This window comes from Crocodylus siamensis, chromosome 11 (assembly GCF_052110815.1).
Source record: "Crocodylus siamensis isolate JL-2025a chromosome 11, ASM5211081v1, whole genome shotgun sequence".
Lineage (NCBI taxonomy): Eukaryota > Metazoa > Chordata > Crocodylia > Crocodylidae > Crocodylus > Crocodylus siamensis.
Window position 1 is genome coordinate 31,279,957 of NC_143405.1, and position 18,601 is coordinate 31,298,557.

The 18,601-nt window shown below is 42.0% G+C and overlaps 1 protein-coding gene across 2 annotated transcripts in view; it reads left to right on the forward strand.

The window, feature by feature from the left end:
• The window catches only part of IARS1 (isoleucyl-tRNA synthetase 1), a 220,151-nt gene that overhangs the window by 92,847 nt on the left and 108,703 nt on the right, over window positions 1–18,601 (forward strand). For both annotated transcript variants that reach the window (XM_090022999.1, XM_090023000.1), the window contains exons 15-17: window positions 7,298–7,424; window positions 12,377–12,450; window positions 14,220–14,414. In XM_090022999.1, coding sequence (XP_089879125.1) covers window positions 7,298–7,424; window positions 12,377–12,450; window positions 14,220–14,414 — 396 coding nt within the window. The remainder of the gene's footprint in view (window positions 1–7,297; window positions 7,425–12,376; window positions 12,451–14,219; window positions 14,415–18,601) is intronic.

Consider the following 18,601-nt stretch of genomic DNA (forward strand, 5'->3'; position numbering starts at 1 on the left):
CTGTTCAACTTCTGAAACAGTATACAAGTGGAAATTTATGTAGATATCAGATCAGTACCAATATAAAGAAAATTTGCCGTATTGGATATTGGCCTGATGGGGCCAGTAATTTGACCGATAAATGCTCGTGCTACGCACAGCTGCAACGCAGCAGTCAGGCAGCCAAAAGAGCTTGGCAGTGTGGAGACCTGCCTGCAGCTGGTCAGTTTGGTGTGGTGGAAGGGGAGGGAAGGGGTTTGTGGGGGGCGCAGATCAATGCCTCCTGCGGTGAGGGAGGGGGCAGGGGTAGGTGCTGCCCAGATGGGGCAGGGGAGTGGGGCAGCTTCTGCCACTGCTTGCACCCTGGGAGGGCGGGGGGGGGGAGCGCTGGATGGCTGGAGGCAGTGGTGCTGGGACTGGAGTGGCAGTGAAATTTGGGGTGGATGCAGCATCCTCTCAGTGCCGCCAGCACCTGCTCCAAGACCGGGGGCACCCCCCTGTGTCCTCCTAGGTTGCAAGCAACAGCGAGAACCATTCCGCCCTGCTGTCCCTGCCCCACCTGGGCAGTGCCTGCCCATGCCCCTTCCCTCACTGTGGGGGTGTTGATCTGTCCCTCTCCCCGCACCCATTCCTTTCCCCCTGCCTTCCCCCACACTGGTCTTACAGCTTTTTTCCAGCTGGTATCGGAAATCAGATTGGTATTGGCTCATATGCCTCAAGTATCGGCTATCGGAATCGGCCCCCAACATCTCTACTGGTGCCTCCCTATTTAACACACTGTCTAGGTTGCCAAGAAAGTAGAAATTGCTGTTATCCAACAGTGCTCTAAAAACATGAGTCAAGAGCTTCATAACCTGCTGAGATGGCATTCTTCTTAACCTTGTTAAATGTTTAAAAAAAATGAAATCCTAACTGTCATATTGGAGAGAATTTTAAAGGTGAAAAATGATGCAGAAATTACATGATATCTGGGGAGATTAAAAAAAGCTGTTTCCAACAGATAGCACTGGATGGGAAATTGCAGCTGGATCACTTCTAGGTCCCAATCAAAGGCAATGATTTATGAGGTTTTAACTTAAATCAGAAGTACTTGATGTTCTAATGTGGCCATTTTTATGTTGGGAAACCTAAACTGTCATTGTCTGAGCTGTTAGATGTAAGTTGAGGTATGCTGGTTATTGTATCAAGTACCTACTACATCATTTTGTTATGACAATCATCATCATGATCATTATCATCATTGTATAGAATCATAGACTATAGCTAAAGGATTTTGGAGCATATATAGGTTATATAAATGGTTGAAATTCAGCACAGCTGGTATGTTGTGACTTGTGAAAAGTGTCAGTATTAGACATGCCAAAGAATATATTGTGACTTATTTCCTACTACAGTAAAATCTCTGTTATCCAGCATCCCCGGAGTAAGGGGATTGCCTGTTAAGTAAAAACTCTGGTTACTTGAAATAGCCCAGCAGAGTTTTCAGATATTGTGGAGTTGGGGTGGTGGCGGTGGCTGCATACAGAGCAGCAGCAGCTCAGGGTGCTGGGTGGCAGCAGCAGCAGCTGCATGCATGCTTTCCGTTGCAGTTTGTCTCTGTCCTCCACCTCCGTGTCCCCCCGCCCCCCCCCCCCCCACAACCCATGTCCATCTGGCTTGCTGGAAACTCCAATTAATGGAGAATTTCTGTTGGTTAAATACCAGATAGCAGAGCTTTTACTGTATAATGTTCTCTTTGTGGCTGGCCTCTTTTGAGAGATGTTAAGTGAGCATGCAGCAAGAGCAGTGCTAATGTGTTCAAGTCAGGGCATATACATTGGCATAAACCTATAGAAGAGCTAACTTAGCTCTAGTACAAAGATATAGAACTATACCAGAGGTAAGTATAGATGTTTTGCATGTGATTGTACCGTAGCTTAGTAAATGGTATACATAAGCCTTAATCTTTAACATTAGCAATATTAGCCAATTTTCACAATACTTTTTTTGTGACCTCAAAGACACAGGTTAGCTTAAGGCAGTGGTTGGCAGCCTTTCCAGCCTGTGGGCCAGAATGAAGCAACTTCTTCCAGCTGCAGCACAGGTGATGTGCCCTTTTTCACTGCTGAAGCCCCATGTCTGCAGGCCAGATCCAATAGCTCTGTTGGTTGGATCTGGCCCGTGTGTTGTATGTTGCTGAACCCTGGTGAGAAATATGGATGGAAGGATGGCTTATGGAGTTGTGTAAACAAGACTTGAAGCTGATGATTTGCTGAACAGAGATTTAGAGGGACGCCCAAGAGAAGTGATCCATCTCCTACTGCTGCAGGATGGAGGGGAAGGAAATAAATGAATGAGGCCTTATTTATCTGTCCTTTTAAGGACAGATTATGAAGAACCAACATCAGTCTATCTTTCCCTCCCAAGACACTAGCAAGAGCAGGGAAAAGGTCATTGACCTTCTGATAAAGCTAAGATAATGCGTAGGTGGATTTGGGTGTTTTTTGTGAATGGAACAGTAGAGCAGTTTTCTACAGGGTCCATTTTGATTTTTTTTTTTCCTGGTTAAACTGTACTTAGTGGACTTTTCCTTTATGTAATTGCAAGAGTATGTGGCTAGAAGGCCAGGCAGAAAGCTTAAGAGTTTTAACTCAACGTAGCTGATGCTAGTTACAGCATGAAGGACAAATAGTGTTATGGTATGTTTGGAATATTTAGTGTCCAATATCAAAAGTAAAAGATTGAAGTAGAAGATGCTCTTGGTATTTTCTGACATAAAAAAATCTGAGGTATTAGCCAGTCAATTCTGTTGAAGCCAAATAAAAGGGATAGGGTTTCAATTTAGGAGTATGATGGGTGATCGGGAAGATTTTTGCTTATTTGTTTCCATTGACGTAGTTTGTAGGCGTTTTCATCCATTTCAATTGATAAGCTTTACAATATATGTACAGTGTACAAAGGTGGTTTTGTTATATCCAAGTCTTTGAAAAGTGAAGTTTTCCTTAAGAGCAAACACATTTCCTTATTTATTTGCTAAATACTATAGGGATGAATTCCTATTGTGCGTCAGTCCATAGGTTACAGTCCTTATTTTATTTTGTTCTATCTTTTGCACTTATATGCTATTGACCCAAAAGGGTAACAGGCTTTTGCTATAAGTTAATATTATCCGTTGAATATAAATTTCTTTCTCAAGTTACGCTGGAAATCAATACTGGGCAATGACATTTTCCCTACAAAAAGGAAAATGTTCATGTCTTTTTGTAGGCCAAGGAAAGAGACTATTTTTAAATGATTTAAGCTTTCCTGGAGGTGTAACCATAGGGGTAGGGATGGGGGAAGGAAACAATGGGGCAAGGAGACTTTAATTTTTTTGTTTGCATTTTGAAGAAGAAAACCCTTAGAATTTTAATGTTACCAGAGGATTATTTTAGCTCCTAGCCATGGTAAATAACACTCATAAATTTCAGCTAATTGTGGTGTCTAACAGCTTCTGAAAAATGGAAACTAGTTTAAAAGCACTGTTAAAAGAAGTTTTCCATGTTAGTTGGTAAAATGCTAATGTTCTTAATACGGTTTTCACTGGTGAGTGAAGAGAGGGTTTGTTAAGGTCACCATGAAGTGTATCAGCAGTAAGTCCCAGCTCTAAAGTAATAGTTAGAGCCTGCTTAAAATTCAAAATTTCAGTGCAAGCAAGTTGATACCAAATAAAAACTTAAATGCTAAGTTTCTTTAAGCTGTTTCAGCCAGAGTTACGTATATTCCTATTACAAATAAGAAACTATAAATGAGGTCATGGAAGGTGACTTTTGGAGTCTGATAGAAAAAAAAAAAGACAAAATTACATACTGAAAGAACAAGTTAAGTGCTACCAAAAATGTACTATATGCAAGGTAAATTCACTCTTAAGTGATTGGTGTGGTGGAAGCCCACAGTCAGCTGCTTTGTGTGGTGCATTGTGGGAATGATGCACACCAAAATATAGTTTCCTGTGTGGGTCTGTGTTCCTCACTTACTGTCTGCAATGTGTTTATGTAGTTACCATCCTCACTGATAGTGCCCTGTGCTTGTGTGTACTGTCTGCTGTTGGTGAGCACCAAAATTGTCTTGTAAAAGTGGTAGAAATGGATCTGGGAGTCAGTACAGTCGAGGTCTTGGAATATATCCCCCCTATTTTGTTACGTCGTAAAGTGGGTTCCGTCTGTGCCAGTGGTCTCCAACCTTTTTAGGTTGGAGATCACTTTTGGGATTTAAAAGGAACTCGATGTAACCCCCCCCAAGCAGGTAAGTCTGTGGGGAGGGGAAGGGAAAGGGCTGTGGGGGGGACAGATTGGGGTCCCAGTCCTAGCCCCAACTCCCTCACTGCTGTGGCCTCAATCTGCCTCTCCCCCCAGCAGCGGTGAGGGAGGGAGCACAGCTGATGTGGGCAGGGGATGGAGCTGCGAGTGCCTTCTCCAGGGATATGGGGAGGGGGGAGATGCAGCCCTGGAGGGCATGGGGGTGCATGTGCCCCCAGATCTGCCTGCAGGGTGGGGCGGGATGGGCTGTGTGCTATTCCTGCCAGGCTGTGCTCAGGCCAGTTGGTGGTGGTGCTGTGAGCAAGGCCATGGAGGGGAGCCGTAGCCCCTCCACCCCCCGCTCCCAGAGCCACAGCCACCCTCTGTAAGTGCAGCATGGGGCAGGCCTGGTGGGAACAGCCTGGCACAACCTTTTCCTTCCTCCCCGCCCCCTCCCCCCCAGGACATAGGTGTCAGGGGGCTGGTGGGCATGGGGGAGGGTGGGCTGCAGGTGTGGGCTGGGAGGCTACAACAGACTGTTTTCGCCAGGCCTGGCCTGCTCTGTGCTCGGGGTGGGTGGCTGCGGCTCGGGAAGCAGGGGTTGAGGGGAGCTCCAGCCCCTCTCTGTGGCCTTGCTTGCAGTGCTGCTACTGCCACCAGGCCTGAGCACATCCTGGCTGGAAGCAGCCCATCCCACTCTGCGGGCAGATCTGGGGGCAGGTGCCCCCCAGAGAAGCTGTTTGTGGCTCTGTCCCCCATCCCACGCTTGGCTGTGCAGGGCCTGCCCCTGTTCCAGCCCCACTACCTACCTCAGAGCTGCAGCCACTGGCACTGCCCCAGGTTTGCTGAGACAGCCCCCACATCTGTGTACGGCTCCCGCTGCTGGCTGGGCTTTGTGCCCCGAGCCCTGCTGCATGCGCCTCCCAAGCCGCCTCCCCTTCCCTTCTCCACCAAGTGACCTGCTGAGCTGGGGGAGGTGGTTCGTGACCACTGCTTTATGCAAATTTGAGTTATGCGCTGTTTTCCAGGAATGTATGTACAGCATAAAGTGAGGGAAACCTGTATGGTGTTTGATTGCATTTGGATGAATAACCCCATCAGCAATTGTACTTCTTGATATGATTGTTCAATTTGAGCAATTGCTGATAACAGTTGCTCAACTTGTTTGCCTCAGTGCCGTATAAAAAGAGCAAACCTGGGAATGCGTATGTTTTTTAACCAATTACATAAACACACATGTATAATCGAAATTCAGACTAAGGTCTTTGAAGTATATCATAATCTAGTTTCTCTCATTTCATAAATCTTAAAGCCTTCGGGAGTTGAAAGTCATCAGCAAATCTTTGTATTGATCATCAAGTCTTGCAATTTCTGCTTCATTAACACTTTAATACGTGAAGTCTCTTAGATCAAGAAAAGGAAAATTTTGGTTTGTTTTTTCTATACATCTGGATATAGAATGTTTTACTTTCTGTACATGCAAAGGCTTTTTTGAATTGCAGACACTTGGGTAATATGTCAATAGTTACTTTGCTGCTTCTAGTCTGAAATAGTTGGGTGAGTGTTGGGGAGTAGTGCTAGAGGAGCATCTGCACTGTGGTGTTTTTGTGGGACACAGATAAACTTAGGGATAGTAGAAATTTTAGAAGTATCTATGGTATATTTTTAAAGATGTTTGGCTACCAAGTTTCTAACCGCCTTTTTCTCTTCAGAATTTAGGCTCTAGGGTTATGTAGGTGTTTTTAAATATTAGTCTGAATGTAATTTGAAAGGCCAGGCAATTCTGGGCAGGTTTGTATCTACAACTTTATGCTGCTGATTATTTTAACAATCTAATTTGTTTATGTATAACATTTGTCTTAAAACAGTATATTTCAGTGCAACATTATTATTTTTAATAGCTTTTGGTAATACTGAAAGATTCTGAAGCTTGGGGCTAAAAACTGACTTTGCATTAGTGTTCATTCTGGCTGATGGGAATCAACACCTGGGAGAGGCATTAGCCCTTTGCACTTTTTCCCGGGATGAAAGACAATTAACTTAAATTAGCTTGTCCAAGAAAAAGTGTTATCCCAGATACTTCACTGATACTTGGATTGAATTAAACAGTCTGTTCATTTTCACAGAAAATGAACAATCGCTAGTTAACTAACGTTCTGTTTAGCATATCCAAGTAGTCTTTCTTGGAGGCTTTCATCATCTTTGAATTCTGTGAATTTGTAGTAGTATAACAACTCCTAAAGCCCATTAATGACTTGAAACAAGTGAAGTCTAAAAGCAGTATTGCCACTGGTTACACTTCTTTTTGGGGTGGCGGGGGAAGAATTAGTGGCTGTGCTGAGTGTAAGGGAAAGCCATTGCTTTGTTCGAGAATCTGTTAGTCCAGAACTTTGTTTGTTCTCGAGAACACAAATTGTACAGCATCTTGTACAAAGATGATGTAAATGGTACCTTGACCCTGAAAGTAGAAACTGACTGAATGCTAAACAGCTGCCCACAATGTCCGTATGTAGCATTGTATGATGGCTCTTGATACAAGATGCTAATGCATGAGAAAAACAAAACTCTAAACCATTGATGTTTTGGGGAAAAATTTGTATTTAGTATCAGCTTATTTTTATTGAAGACATTTTTATGGTAGAGGAGGGATAATGCTTTTTAGTCTTATTTTGAAAAGTTATTAGCAGGAGTTAAGGCGACCCAGGGAAGCAGTAAACATACCAGTTACCTTCTGCACAAGTACAATACATATTCATATGTTTAGTCAAACTATATACAGATCTTAAGAAAATTACTTTGAATAATAAATACCCTTGCACTCATACAATCCATTTGAAGATCTAAAGGAAGGACAAAAATAATAATAGTTTTTTTCCAAAAGCCAAAAAGAAAAAAATTTAAGTTCCTTGCCAGTTTTATATCTCTGTAGTCCAAGCATGCCAAATTCTAATAATTAATCACTTCAGTTTAAAATGGTGGTATGAATATGGCAGTTGCCTATTATCCTCCTGGAAGCCTTTGGTCAGATTTAATAAACAAATTGTTTTTAATATTCACTGCAGGGTTCCTGACTTTGTAAGAGAGAAGCGTTTTGGAAACTGGTTGAAAGAAGCCCGTGACTGGGCTATATCCAGAAACCGATACTGGGGAACACCTATTCCTTTATGGGTCAGTGATGATTTTGAAGAGGTATGTAAGGCCTGTTATGTTTGTCCAAGGGAGTTCAGAAATAAATGGCTCCAACCACAAGTGTGGGAAAGATGCTGCCAAAATGTATTATACAAGCAGTCTTGGGACTTGGGATGCAATTGGTTTCTGAAAACCATGTTTTAAGTTGAAATGTTGCAAGTCTGGACCAATTTTTCTATAGGAACAAATGTTACAAATGGGGAATTGGTTCATTTACGACAGTTGATACTGTGTGCAGCTGGTAAGTGGTGGAAGGGGGGAGGAAAGTAAAGAGGTGTGGTGGAAGGCAGATCAATGCCCCCTGCGGTGAGGGGTGCAGATCAATGCTCCCTGTGCGGAGGGGTGGGTGGCAGCTTCTGCTGCTGTGCACTGCTTGTCTGGTAGCTCGACTAACGGTTCCCGCCATTGGTCCAGGAGGGCTTGAGAGGGGGTGTGTGTCCCCAGATCTGCATGGGGTGGGGCAGGCAAGTCCAGGGCTGCACTGAGCTGCACTGCAGCCCCCCTTAGCCCCCGCTTTGCTGCCTGCCCTGTCCTGATCTGGGAGCATACACCCCCCCACCCCCTCCCGCTGCTCGCTCAGCTGGGTCAGGCACAGGGTGGAGCTGCTGAGCTGCTCTGGACAAATAGTGTGCAGTCAGGATGCCCATATGATAGAAATGGAAATGACAGTATCCTGAGGTGTCCATTCCTTTTTAACTTCCTTGCTGAAGGAAACTTACGTTAGCATTTTGAAACAAGGCAGGATAACCCACAAGAAAAACATATGTAGGTAAGGAAAAAAAACCTTTTGTTCTATAAAAGTTGCACCAATGTTCAGATCTGTTGGCAGCCTTTGGACCCAGTGCCACAGGTGCTGCACAGCAAGCAAGTCCCAGTCCAACCCAAAGAACCTCATGGGGCCGACTGAATTTGACACTGCTACCTTACCTTACATATACAAGTTATGTGTAAGACTGCAAACCTTCAACCTCAGAAAGCTGAGCCAAAGGAGGCTCTGATTTTAGAACCATTATCTTGATGGACTTATATTTTGATCTTTTACAATCAAAATTCACGTTTTAGCTCAGTTATAAGAAGTGACCACTTGGATTAATCCATTTTGCCTGTCTTTTTAGAAATGCTTTAGGTTCCTGTATGGTGTCTTCTAGTTTTTACACAATTTACTTATTCTGTGCTTTGGGGATACTAGTGAAGCAGGCCACTTCAAGAGTAGTTTACTACAATAGAGAGAGAAACTCTTAGGCAGAATAAATTGTGACGTGACCTTCCTCTCTAGCTAAAATCTTTCTTTTCTTGAAATATAGCCTGCTGTATGTACCCTTTGGGAAAACTCCTTAGGGGCATATTCTCAAATGATGGTCCTTGGACCCAGTGATGGTTTGTGTAGAGCTGTTTGGTCACACTGCTAACAGTGTGTCCCTGCAAGTAGTTAGCTAAATCAATTTATGACAGTTAACAATATGTTGAGTGCTTTCTTGCATTATTCTTCTTTTTGCAGTGATACTGCTAGGTAGGCATGTCATGGCTATGTCTTTGTGATCAACTTGCTGTCACAAGTGGTAGGAGTGAACCTCTCAAGCATGCAGCAGTGCTCCCAGTGGGCTGCCTACTGAGTCAGAAACAGTGTATGTAGTAGCCTCTGTGTAGCACTTGACTAGGCTAATTAGCACTGTCCATTAACCTGCCCATGTGAACACGGTTCAGAAGGCAGCCTTGTGGAGCTGCACCATGTACTTGAAGGCATTGCTTCTGGGGTTGAAAACTTCACCATCTGGATGTAGCCATGTATTGTCAATGGGAGAGAGACGCCTTGAAGTAGTTGGGATCAGGGTCCAGGTGAGGTAGCATAACAACCTCTTTTATTAAAATGCTGTCTGCATGATCAAAATATAAGTCCATCAAGATAATGATTCTGGCTCAGCCTTCTGAGGTTGAAGGTTTGCAGTTTTACACAACTCGCATATATAAGGTAAGGTAGCAGTGTCAAATTCATTCCGCCCCATGAGGTTCTTTGGGTTAGACTGGGACTTACCTGCTGTGCAGCACCTGTGGCACTGGGTCCAGCCCATGCATAGCACATGCCAGTCTGGGACTCATTGTGTACGTGGCCCACAGGGTTGACACACGGGGTGTGCACTGCTTGTGGTGTATGGGCTGAACCTGGCACTGCAGACGGCACACTTTGCAGCTTCTTTGTGTTGCATGCAGCTCTGAGTCTAGCTTGTGCTGCAAGCTGTGTGTACTGCATGTGGCATGTGCTGCACAAGGGGCTGGCATGGGGTGCATGCTGTATGTGGTGTTCTGTTAAACCAGCCCTGTGTGCTGGCTTTGGCAGGGCCTGATCCAAATCAGCCTTAGAGCCAGCATGCAGAGCCAGTCCAGTGGGGTATGTAAGGTACGTGGCTCCAGGTCAAGTCCATGTGCTGCAGGTAGCATGTGGGCATGCAGTCAGTGTGTGGGGCTGGTACAGCAACATGTCTCTATATGCTGGGCCAGATAACATGTCTCTATATGCTAGATCTGGTCTGGAGGCCATATGTTTCACACCACTGAGCAAAGTTAAAATAAAAATGCAGTCTGCACTCTAAGAAGGTTTTGCATTAAAATCATTAGTCTTGCACTAACATTTTTGAAGAACGTTTTGGTTTATAGCTGAAAAGGTCTAGACATGGATGGCACTACTTCTCTATATTGACCTCTTGTAATGTTGCATGGAATCTCTTGATTTCTTCATTTCCTTGTTTTAGTTTTGTACTTGTCTAACCTGGAAGACAGAGTTTCATTCCCTTTTGATTTTAGTGAAAATATTTTCCAGAGTTCAGATATTTGGGGTAGAAATGGTAGAAGTGCTCTTACTGACCTCTTATAATTATTTTAGAGAATTCACCTAACCACTGGCTAGAGATGGTATTGCAGGTCAGTAGTTTGGTATGGCTGCTGAGCCCTTTCAAAATTAAAGCTAGGAATGTTTTTATATTTAGTTAGGTTTAATATGGAAAGAGTTGCCTACAAATTAAATGCAGCATTTAATACTCTCTTTTGTTAAATCAAGCAAATAAGTAAAAAGAAAAATTCTAACCTTAATTTTACTGTGGCACAGTAGCCATACCAGACTACTGTGAATTCCCCCCCCACCCCGTGGAAGAACTGGTTCAGTGCAGGTGTTTGTACTGTGCGTATTAAAACCAGAAGAGATTATGTGGCTTCGTTATTTAATACGTAGTGAAGTGAATTAATTGATATTATGCAGTGAAATGTAATTTATAATTGGTATTATACATTGCAAATCAATATGTAGTCCTCAGTTATTTCAGTTGCATTTACTGGCATAATTATCAAGTAAAGGTACGTAACTGAAGGTGTTTAATTACTCTATCATTATAAATTTAAATTCTCTAATTTCAACTTTCCACAAAAACGACTAAATAGTAGCAAATCGTATTTCAAATATGAATTGAAAAATAGATTTATGCATCATTTAAAAGCAAAACCAAGGAAAACAGTAATTTTAAAAAAGCTATTTCATAGCAGCAACTTAATTTCAAACTCTCTAGCATGTAGGAGCTTAACTTCTGTTGTTTAACCAGGAAAATGTGCTGAAGTCTATGAAGTTTTTCAATATGTGTTTAAAGTATTTTGAGAACCGGAGGTGGTGTTTAATAATATAGGCTGGCAGTTTAATTCAATTGTGAACTTCTTTGTCCTTAAAAAGTAAAATAAAGGCCTCCACTCACAATAGCAATGAACGATGACTTACAAATATAAAACAAAATATGCTCTAGCTTTTTTAGCTTCTCGGAGCACATAAATGTATATGTAGGGTTATCTTTAGCCATAAGGGTTATGATTCATGTCCCTAAAGCACAAGAGGTCAGTTAATATAACCTTGAAAGATAGCTATGTGAAAGGTGTCTAGCTCACGACTCTCATGCTCAGCTGGGCATTACTGTCTCTCTGCTCAACCTTTGCCTCCTCAAACAGCCATTTTTTTCCCCTTCACAATGTAAAGATTTTAATGTGGGGCAATAGCACCTGGGATTTAATCAAACCTCTTATGGCTAGATCAATATTTCCTAGTTGGCCATGAACCAGAAGGTGGCGGGAGGTGGTATGCACACATGCAAGAGGGAGAAAAGGAGGGGGGATCATGAATTCTTTAGTTAGTATTATAATTTAAAGATGAGAAAAACTTTGCTTTCCTATACCCTGCATGTGCTTACTTCTCAAGGTCAGTCCTTCCGAGTGTTGTTAAAAGCCCACATAATTACATTATGTAGACTTTTCCTTCTCCTGTATGTCACAGCAATATAAATAAAAACACCAGATGGAGTTATTTTTCTCTTATGGTAAAAGTGAAGAAACAGTTTGAGTTCTTTGAGCTTAGAATAAGGGCATATTGATGTAAAAAGGTTGTTGAATGCTAGATAGTGACCACCTTCATTTGATCTTAGCGACAACATGCATTCTAAACGGTTAATGATGTTATAAAGCATTTTGTATTATTATCTGAAGGCCTTTTTAACTTTCTTATGAAGCAGCTTGCCTGTTAGTTGAAGTATTAGATTAGGCCTAGTAGATGTGGATTCTGTGCCAAACTTTTACTACCTTTTCATTTTGGTAAGGCAAATCTTTTAGCCTTTCTAGCTTCCTTGTTTAACATAGGCTATCTAGCAGCTCAGTAGAATAATTTGAGATCTTCAGATGAAAGTTGCTATTGAAATACTGTATGTCATATGTAACATAATTGGTTTTGAATTCAATTTTCCCCCCATACACACTGAAGTAACAGAGCAGAAAGTTTCAAGTTTCAGTTTAAAAGGGCAAATTTGACTTCTTTTTTATTGTATACTTAATCTCTGTATTGTCGTAGAAATTGGTCTCTAATATAATGCTGTCATAACTTTTAAAATATCAGTATAACTGGTTGTAAAATAATCGACTATTTTTAACAGGTGGTTTGCATTGGATCGGTGGCAGAACTGGAAGAGCTATCAGGAGTGAAAATCACAGATCTTCATAGAGAAAGGTTAGAACATGCTTCAGCATAAACTGTTCCTCTTGTTAATAAGAAATCGGTAGGCAGCAGTAGCTAGAAATGTTAAGCTTTCATTTTTCTCCCCCAGAAAACCAACTTAGAGGATCATAAGGGGAAGTAGGGGCTTTTGAGAAGCAGCATTAAGTATATGAGTTTTTTCTTTTTTGGGAGTGTAACTTGATCAGTACTCAATCTCCAAATAGTCTTTAAACTTAAGAAATTTGTCAGATATAGTGCTGACTTATGGAAACAACAGGGAAATTCTATTACTATATTTTCTTGAATATAAGATGAGGTTTGCTCCTTCCCCTCCCCCCCCATCAGCATGGGGGGGCAGGGGAGGGGGAGCTCCTTGTCTTGTATCCATACAAGGAAACCTCATTGAATACACTGGGTGCATCTACACAAGATGCTATGTTGCCGTAGCAACGAGCGACATTGCTGTAGCTTATCACTATGGCGACATAACATCGGCAGGCACGAACCAAGATGCTGATGCTAGTGTAGTAGCTTTGATCTGTGTGGCACCAGGACTATGCAGTAACTTGCTTAACCAAGTACTAAATGACTGTGCAGTAACAACTGTAGCCCAGCTCATGTGTAGACGTGCCCATTGCCAAAAGCAGCACATGCTCAGTAATGGAAACCAACTATCAATTTGATTAAAGGCAGCCAACACAGGATAACCATAAAACGCATGGCTCATATTGGGCATACTGATAGGGAACCTTTTTTTGCGGGGGGGCCCTTAACAAACTAACAAACAGAAAAATCCTGCTAGATGTCCCCTCTGCAGGGAACTGGCACTGGGTCTGGAAGTACAGCAATACCAGGCAGTGACACCCTGCCCTTGGCAGTCCCAAAAATGGTACATTTGATCTTAGCCAAAAAAGGCCAAGATACGATGGGAATCTTACATCTTATTAGAAAAACAAAGCCAGACATTCTAAAAATGACCCCAACAGAGGCCTCACAGAAGGAGATAGAACAGAAAAGTATCAAAGATTAAATAACACAAAACATGATAACTGATTTTGCGTGCAACTTAACATATACTATAGCCAGTGTTAGCCATCTACCACAAGGATAGGTTAGTAGAACCTGTCTGAATCAGGTACATGGTAGTGTTCATTCCATCAGCACCAGCTCTTTTTAAAGTCATTATGAGCCACTACATTTAATACATTTTTTGTTCCTTTTCCCTCGCACAGGGGAGCTGTGCTTTTCTGTACCACTTCCAGTGATTTCTGTTTCTTTCCTGGCCTTAAATGTCTGACAGATCACCAAACAGGGCCCCAAATAGTTCACTCAGAATTACTCTGCTGCCCTCAGTCTGTTCTTTGCATATAATTAGTGTGGCCCCACCCTCCATGGTGCTGGACTCAGTTGCCCTGCATCTCATCTGAATATAAATTTTTGAGGATCCCAGGACTTGTGACAAAAACATGTGGTTCCAGTCATGAGTGGAGGGCTAATTAGTACATGGATCCTTTATGCAGGTGTATCAGTATCTGGAAAATAATAAATTTTATAAATTTTCCATATATAGGATCTAATTATAGGGGGTTATCTTATATTCAGGGTTGTCTTATATTAGAATAAATACAGTGGTGGTGTTGATGGTGGTGTTATTGTTCCCTACCTGACATCCAGGCATAATGTGGATTAAGTTTTGTTGCAACCACACTTCTGTCTGTCTAACTTGAGTATTTGTCAAACTCTCTCTCTCTTTGTCCTCCCACCCCCCTTTCACCTCATAGCGTTGATCATCTAACCATCCCTTCACGCTGCAGAAAGGGCATGTTGCACCGTGTTTCCGAAGTGTTTGACTGCTGGTTTGAGAGTGGGAGCATGCCATATGCTCAAGTCCATTATCCATTTGAGAACAAAAAAGAATTTGAAGATGCCTTCCCTGCTGATTTCATTGCTGAAGGCATTGACCAAACCAGAGGATGGTAATTTTTTGTCCCAGATTTTTATGTAGCATTTGCTGTATACATAGTACTTTTTATGTCTGATTAGTCTTTAAATGATGTACAAATTGTAAATGTGTGGCTTTCATTTGGAATACTGGTATTTTGGTAGCATGAGAGAAAGTCAGATAACATGCAGCATGCTGCCCAAAATGTAGGGTAAGATGATTCCTTTTACTTGTGCCAGGTTGTATTGGGTAGTAATACTGACTATATTGAGAAGGCTCCCACAAAGAATGCTGCAAGGAACTTGGTTTATTCACCCCAAACAGATGAAAGGCCGAGTTGGCTGAAAAAACCCCCTGTTATATGGATTCCAAACCTGATGGATAGATCAGTAACCCTATTCCCTGGATGCAATTTAAATTTTCTCTATTGGTTAAATTGGAAAGAATGTAAACAAGCCAACATCTCTGTTCCTGGAATTTTGCTTTTATTTATAGCACCATACACATTGCCTCAAGCCTTCTTCAGGCTTGATTTGCTCTCAGGTTTCCTTCTTCAGAAGCACTCAATGTACAGCTTGAGGGTAGTGGTTCTCAACCTTTCTAGACTGAAGGTATCCCTTGTTAGACTCAAGGCACCCCTCGGAGAATGCCAGCTCTTAGTTCTTCATTTATTTGTTTTACTATAGAAAAATAATAGAGCATTTTTTTTGGTTTGTTTTTGTTGCAAAGAGCCCGGAAAGATCACAACAGGTCAGAGTGTTTTGACTTCATGGATTCCTATTTGATATCTCTGGGTTTATCTTATTAGGCATGCAAACATGATTTATGGGCTCATGTTGTGTGGTACCCTGGGGCATCCTCCTTGAAGGGATCTCAAGGCACCCTACAGTGCTGTGGCACCCTATTTGAGAATCACTGCATTGGGTGCAGGCAAGTGTATACTTGAAACCACATAAAAAAGGGGAGGGAGCTATGAGCCTGTTGCAACACAAATGAGCTCCGTTGCCCAAACTTTGACCCTGGATACAGTCACGAAGAGTCTAGTTTTGAAACTGCTACAAGTATATTTAGCTCATACCCAGAGGTAGGATTTACAAAGGATGAGGAGGAGATTCATTCTAATCCAGTAGTTCTCAACTGGGGTACTGTTGATTACCATTTGGGGGAGCCACAAGGCCTTTTTAGAGGTGATGTAGTTCTGGCACTGTCACCATGGGCAGGGCAGGTGAAACCATTTGGCATGCCATTGTTTCCAGGAAGGGGAGCCAAGTGGACCAGGATGCAGCTGCAGCAAGAGCCAGGTCTGTCCAGCACACCCCTTCCTGGAAACAAGCATGGGGAACAGCTCTGCTTAGTCACAGTTGCGCAACTGGGACATGACATCGAGGTACTGGAAGGAGCCATGGGAGCCACTGACTGGAAAGGGCACTGCATTGGAAGTGGGGGAGGGAAGGGTGCCAGAGTTGACAGCAGAGGTCTGCACGCAGCAGGGGCTCGCCCAGAGGCTGTCAACCCACAGGCAGGGTATCTCTTGAAGCCTAACTTCTCCTTTCCCACAACTGGGGCAACAGTTCCTGTATTAACCCTTTCACAGCACAGCCATGATCTGTATGCAGATCCCTGCAGACCCCTAGCACCTATGAAAAGAGTAATGAAGCAGAGGATGAGTGAGACTGACAAGGGATACTCTGCCTCAGGTCCCTATTATGAAACTGCAGCCCCTAGGTGAACCCACACTCTGGCAGGAAAGACTCTCTGCCTGGCCCCACCACTCCCCCCTTCTGCTTTCAGCACAGCTCCTTCCTCACTCACCTCTGTGCCCAATATGTGGAAATAACTAGTTGTGCCACTGGAACAGTGGTTTTCAAGTCAGATGTTGCCAAATTCAGAAAAGCTGTGGAGGGGTGCCTGGAGTCTGAAAAGGTTGAGAACTACTGTTCTGATATTTAAGTGGATTTACAAGCTGGCTGCCTCAGTAAGTTATGAGAACCTGTGTTATGATTCACTGAGAATGATCTGTTAAAAAAGTGGTGTTTTCATAAAGATGCTATTAGGTGTTATAATTAATATTGCTTTACAAAAACTAAAGTAGTTAAGAGTTGAGAGTTATTCTTTTAGGATAATGGCCACTTCAGGATTTACTAGAGGTGTCAAGAGTTTAAAACTATATTATACTTTCAATGAATTTTTTTTCCAGTCTTCCTAAGTTTTCTGACAGATTGAGATTCTGTGAAACATGACTGTATCTGTCCTTCTCCAGTTATGACAAGCCGCTTTTATAGCACACCACCACTGAATGACTAATTAATACACCAGTTAGCTCTGAAATGTTGTTGTAAGTGGATTTTATTTGAAAAACTCCTGTGTTAGTATTAGAACTTGGGCAAGTCTTTTGGAGGCTGTTTTGACAGTTTCAAGACGGGCCATCTCAAACAATGGCACCATTTCCCATTATCTTTTATTTGAGCATTGGTAATTTTACTTCTAATCTTTTACACCTGCCAGGTGTCTTTTTTTCAATTTATCTAATAATTAAAGAGTGTATCTTGAAAGTTAGACTTTGCCTCATCTTCAGGTTGTCATGTAGAATTATATAGTTAATGAGGCCTTGAAATTCTGTCAGAGCTTTGGGCCAGGATAAGATGCTAGCCTTTTTAGTTCTTTTTTGTATAAAATGTGTGCCAGTTGGAAAGTAGGAGTAACAAAGTTCAATCACCTGCAATTAAATACATGTTTTTGGTTTGGATGTAGATGTACATATTGAACCTTCTACTGATGTAAAGCGTAAACCTCAAAATGTAGTTTGTAAAGCACATCAGACAAAAGAATTTTGTGATTAGGAATAGGTGAACAATACTTTGAAATTTTATAGCAGTTATATTTGCCTTTGAAAGTAACTAATTATGCCATTAATAACACCATTCTTAAGACGTATATCTAAATTAATTTCAGATGCATTCTTCTTCCTTATTGTTGGAATTGCTCTGTTCATCTTATTATAAGCTATTTAAAATTCCCAAAGGAATCTCTTTAGTCACCTATTCCTGTTGTATTACTATTGTAATGCTTAGGGATTCTAGTTGTGGACCCAGGGTACCAGTGTGTTAAGTGCTGTGTACACAGAGCAAGCAGATGAAGGTTCCTGTCCCAAGTTTTCAGACTAAGACAAGGTGACAGTTGTATAGAGACAGGACAGGAAACATAAGAGACAATGAGACCACTGTGATTAGCATGAGGGTCAATGGTCTCAGTGGGCATCGTGTTAAAAGAGAGTTTTGAAGGCATGTAAGGAGCTAGCTTTGCAGACTTTTATAGACTTGAAGGTTCTTATCAGAAACATAAGAGGGCAGTGGAGGCTAAATTTGTTGACTGATCAGAGGTTGAAGTCAATATACAAGAAATAACAGGTAGGCTTGACATTGGATTGCGAATGGCATTACAAAGGGAAGATAAGGAACTGATGTGTGAATGGTAGAAAAGTGGTAGCCAGTAGAGAGATGCATTGAAAATTGTGCTGCGAAGATAATTTTCTTAGTCTCACTTTGACACTTTCTCTTTACATGGCAGGGTACAGGGTTGCATTTGCCAAGGCCAGAAAAAAGCATGTTCAATAATAGACAAGAGATGATGAGAGCTTGGATAGGAAAATCTGTATCTCAGCGATTGTTATGAAGAAATCTAGGCTGTGATTAGGACAAAGGAGACGGCAGGAAGTGCTATAGATAGTAGGATTAAGAGGTCTGTTTTAGACGTGTTGAACTTGAGTAGAAGGGTGCACGTACATGAAAGCTTGTGAAAAAAGATATATTTTTTGTGACTTCTTAGTTGGTCTAATAAAAGGTATCATTTCTGAACAAAGAGTTCTAGAGTTTTGCATTTCTTTTTGTACATCCATGAGGAGATTCCAGGGAGACAGGCCATAGTTTTAATTTGAATAGGAGACAGTAGAGTTAAATCTGCAAGTCATCCAGTCTCAGTGGTTTTGTACATGAGATTTATCCGGAGGTGAGGTGTAGAGGAAGAAAAGGGGACTGGAGACCAAGGAAATGACTCTGTATGTCTACTGTAGATGATTGGCGATATGAGGAATAAAAAAGTTCATCTGAAGGAGTAACTAGGTAAGGAGGAGAAGCAGAGACCCTAGAAGTAAGGCTCAGTATGACCTTAAGAATGCATATAGCCAGCTGTATCCAAAGTGGCTGATACGACAAAGAATAAAGA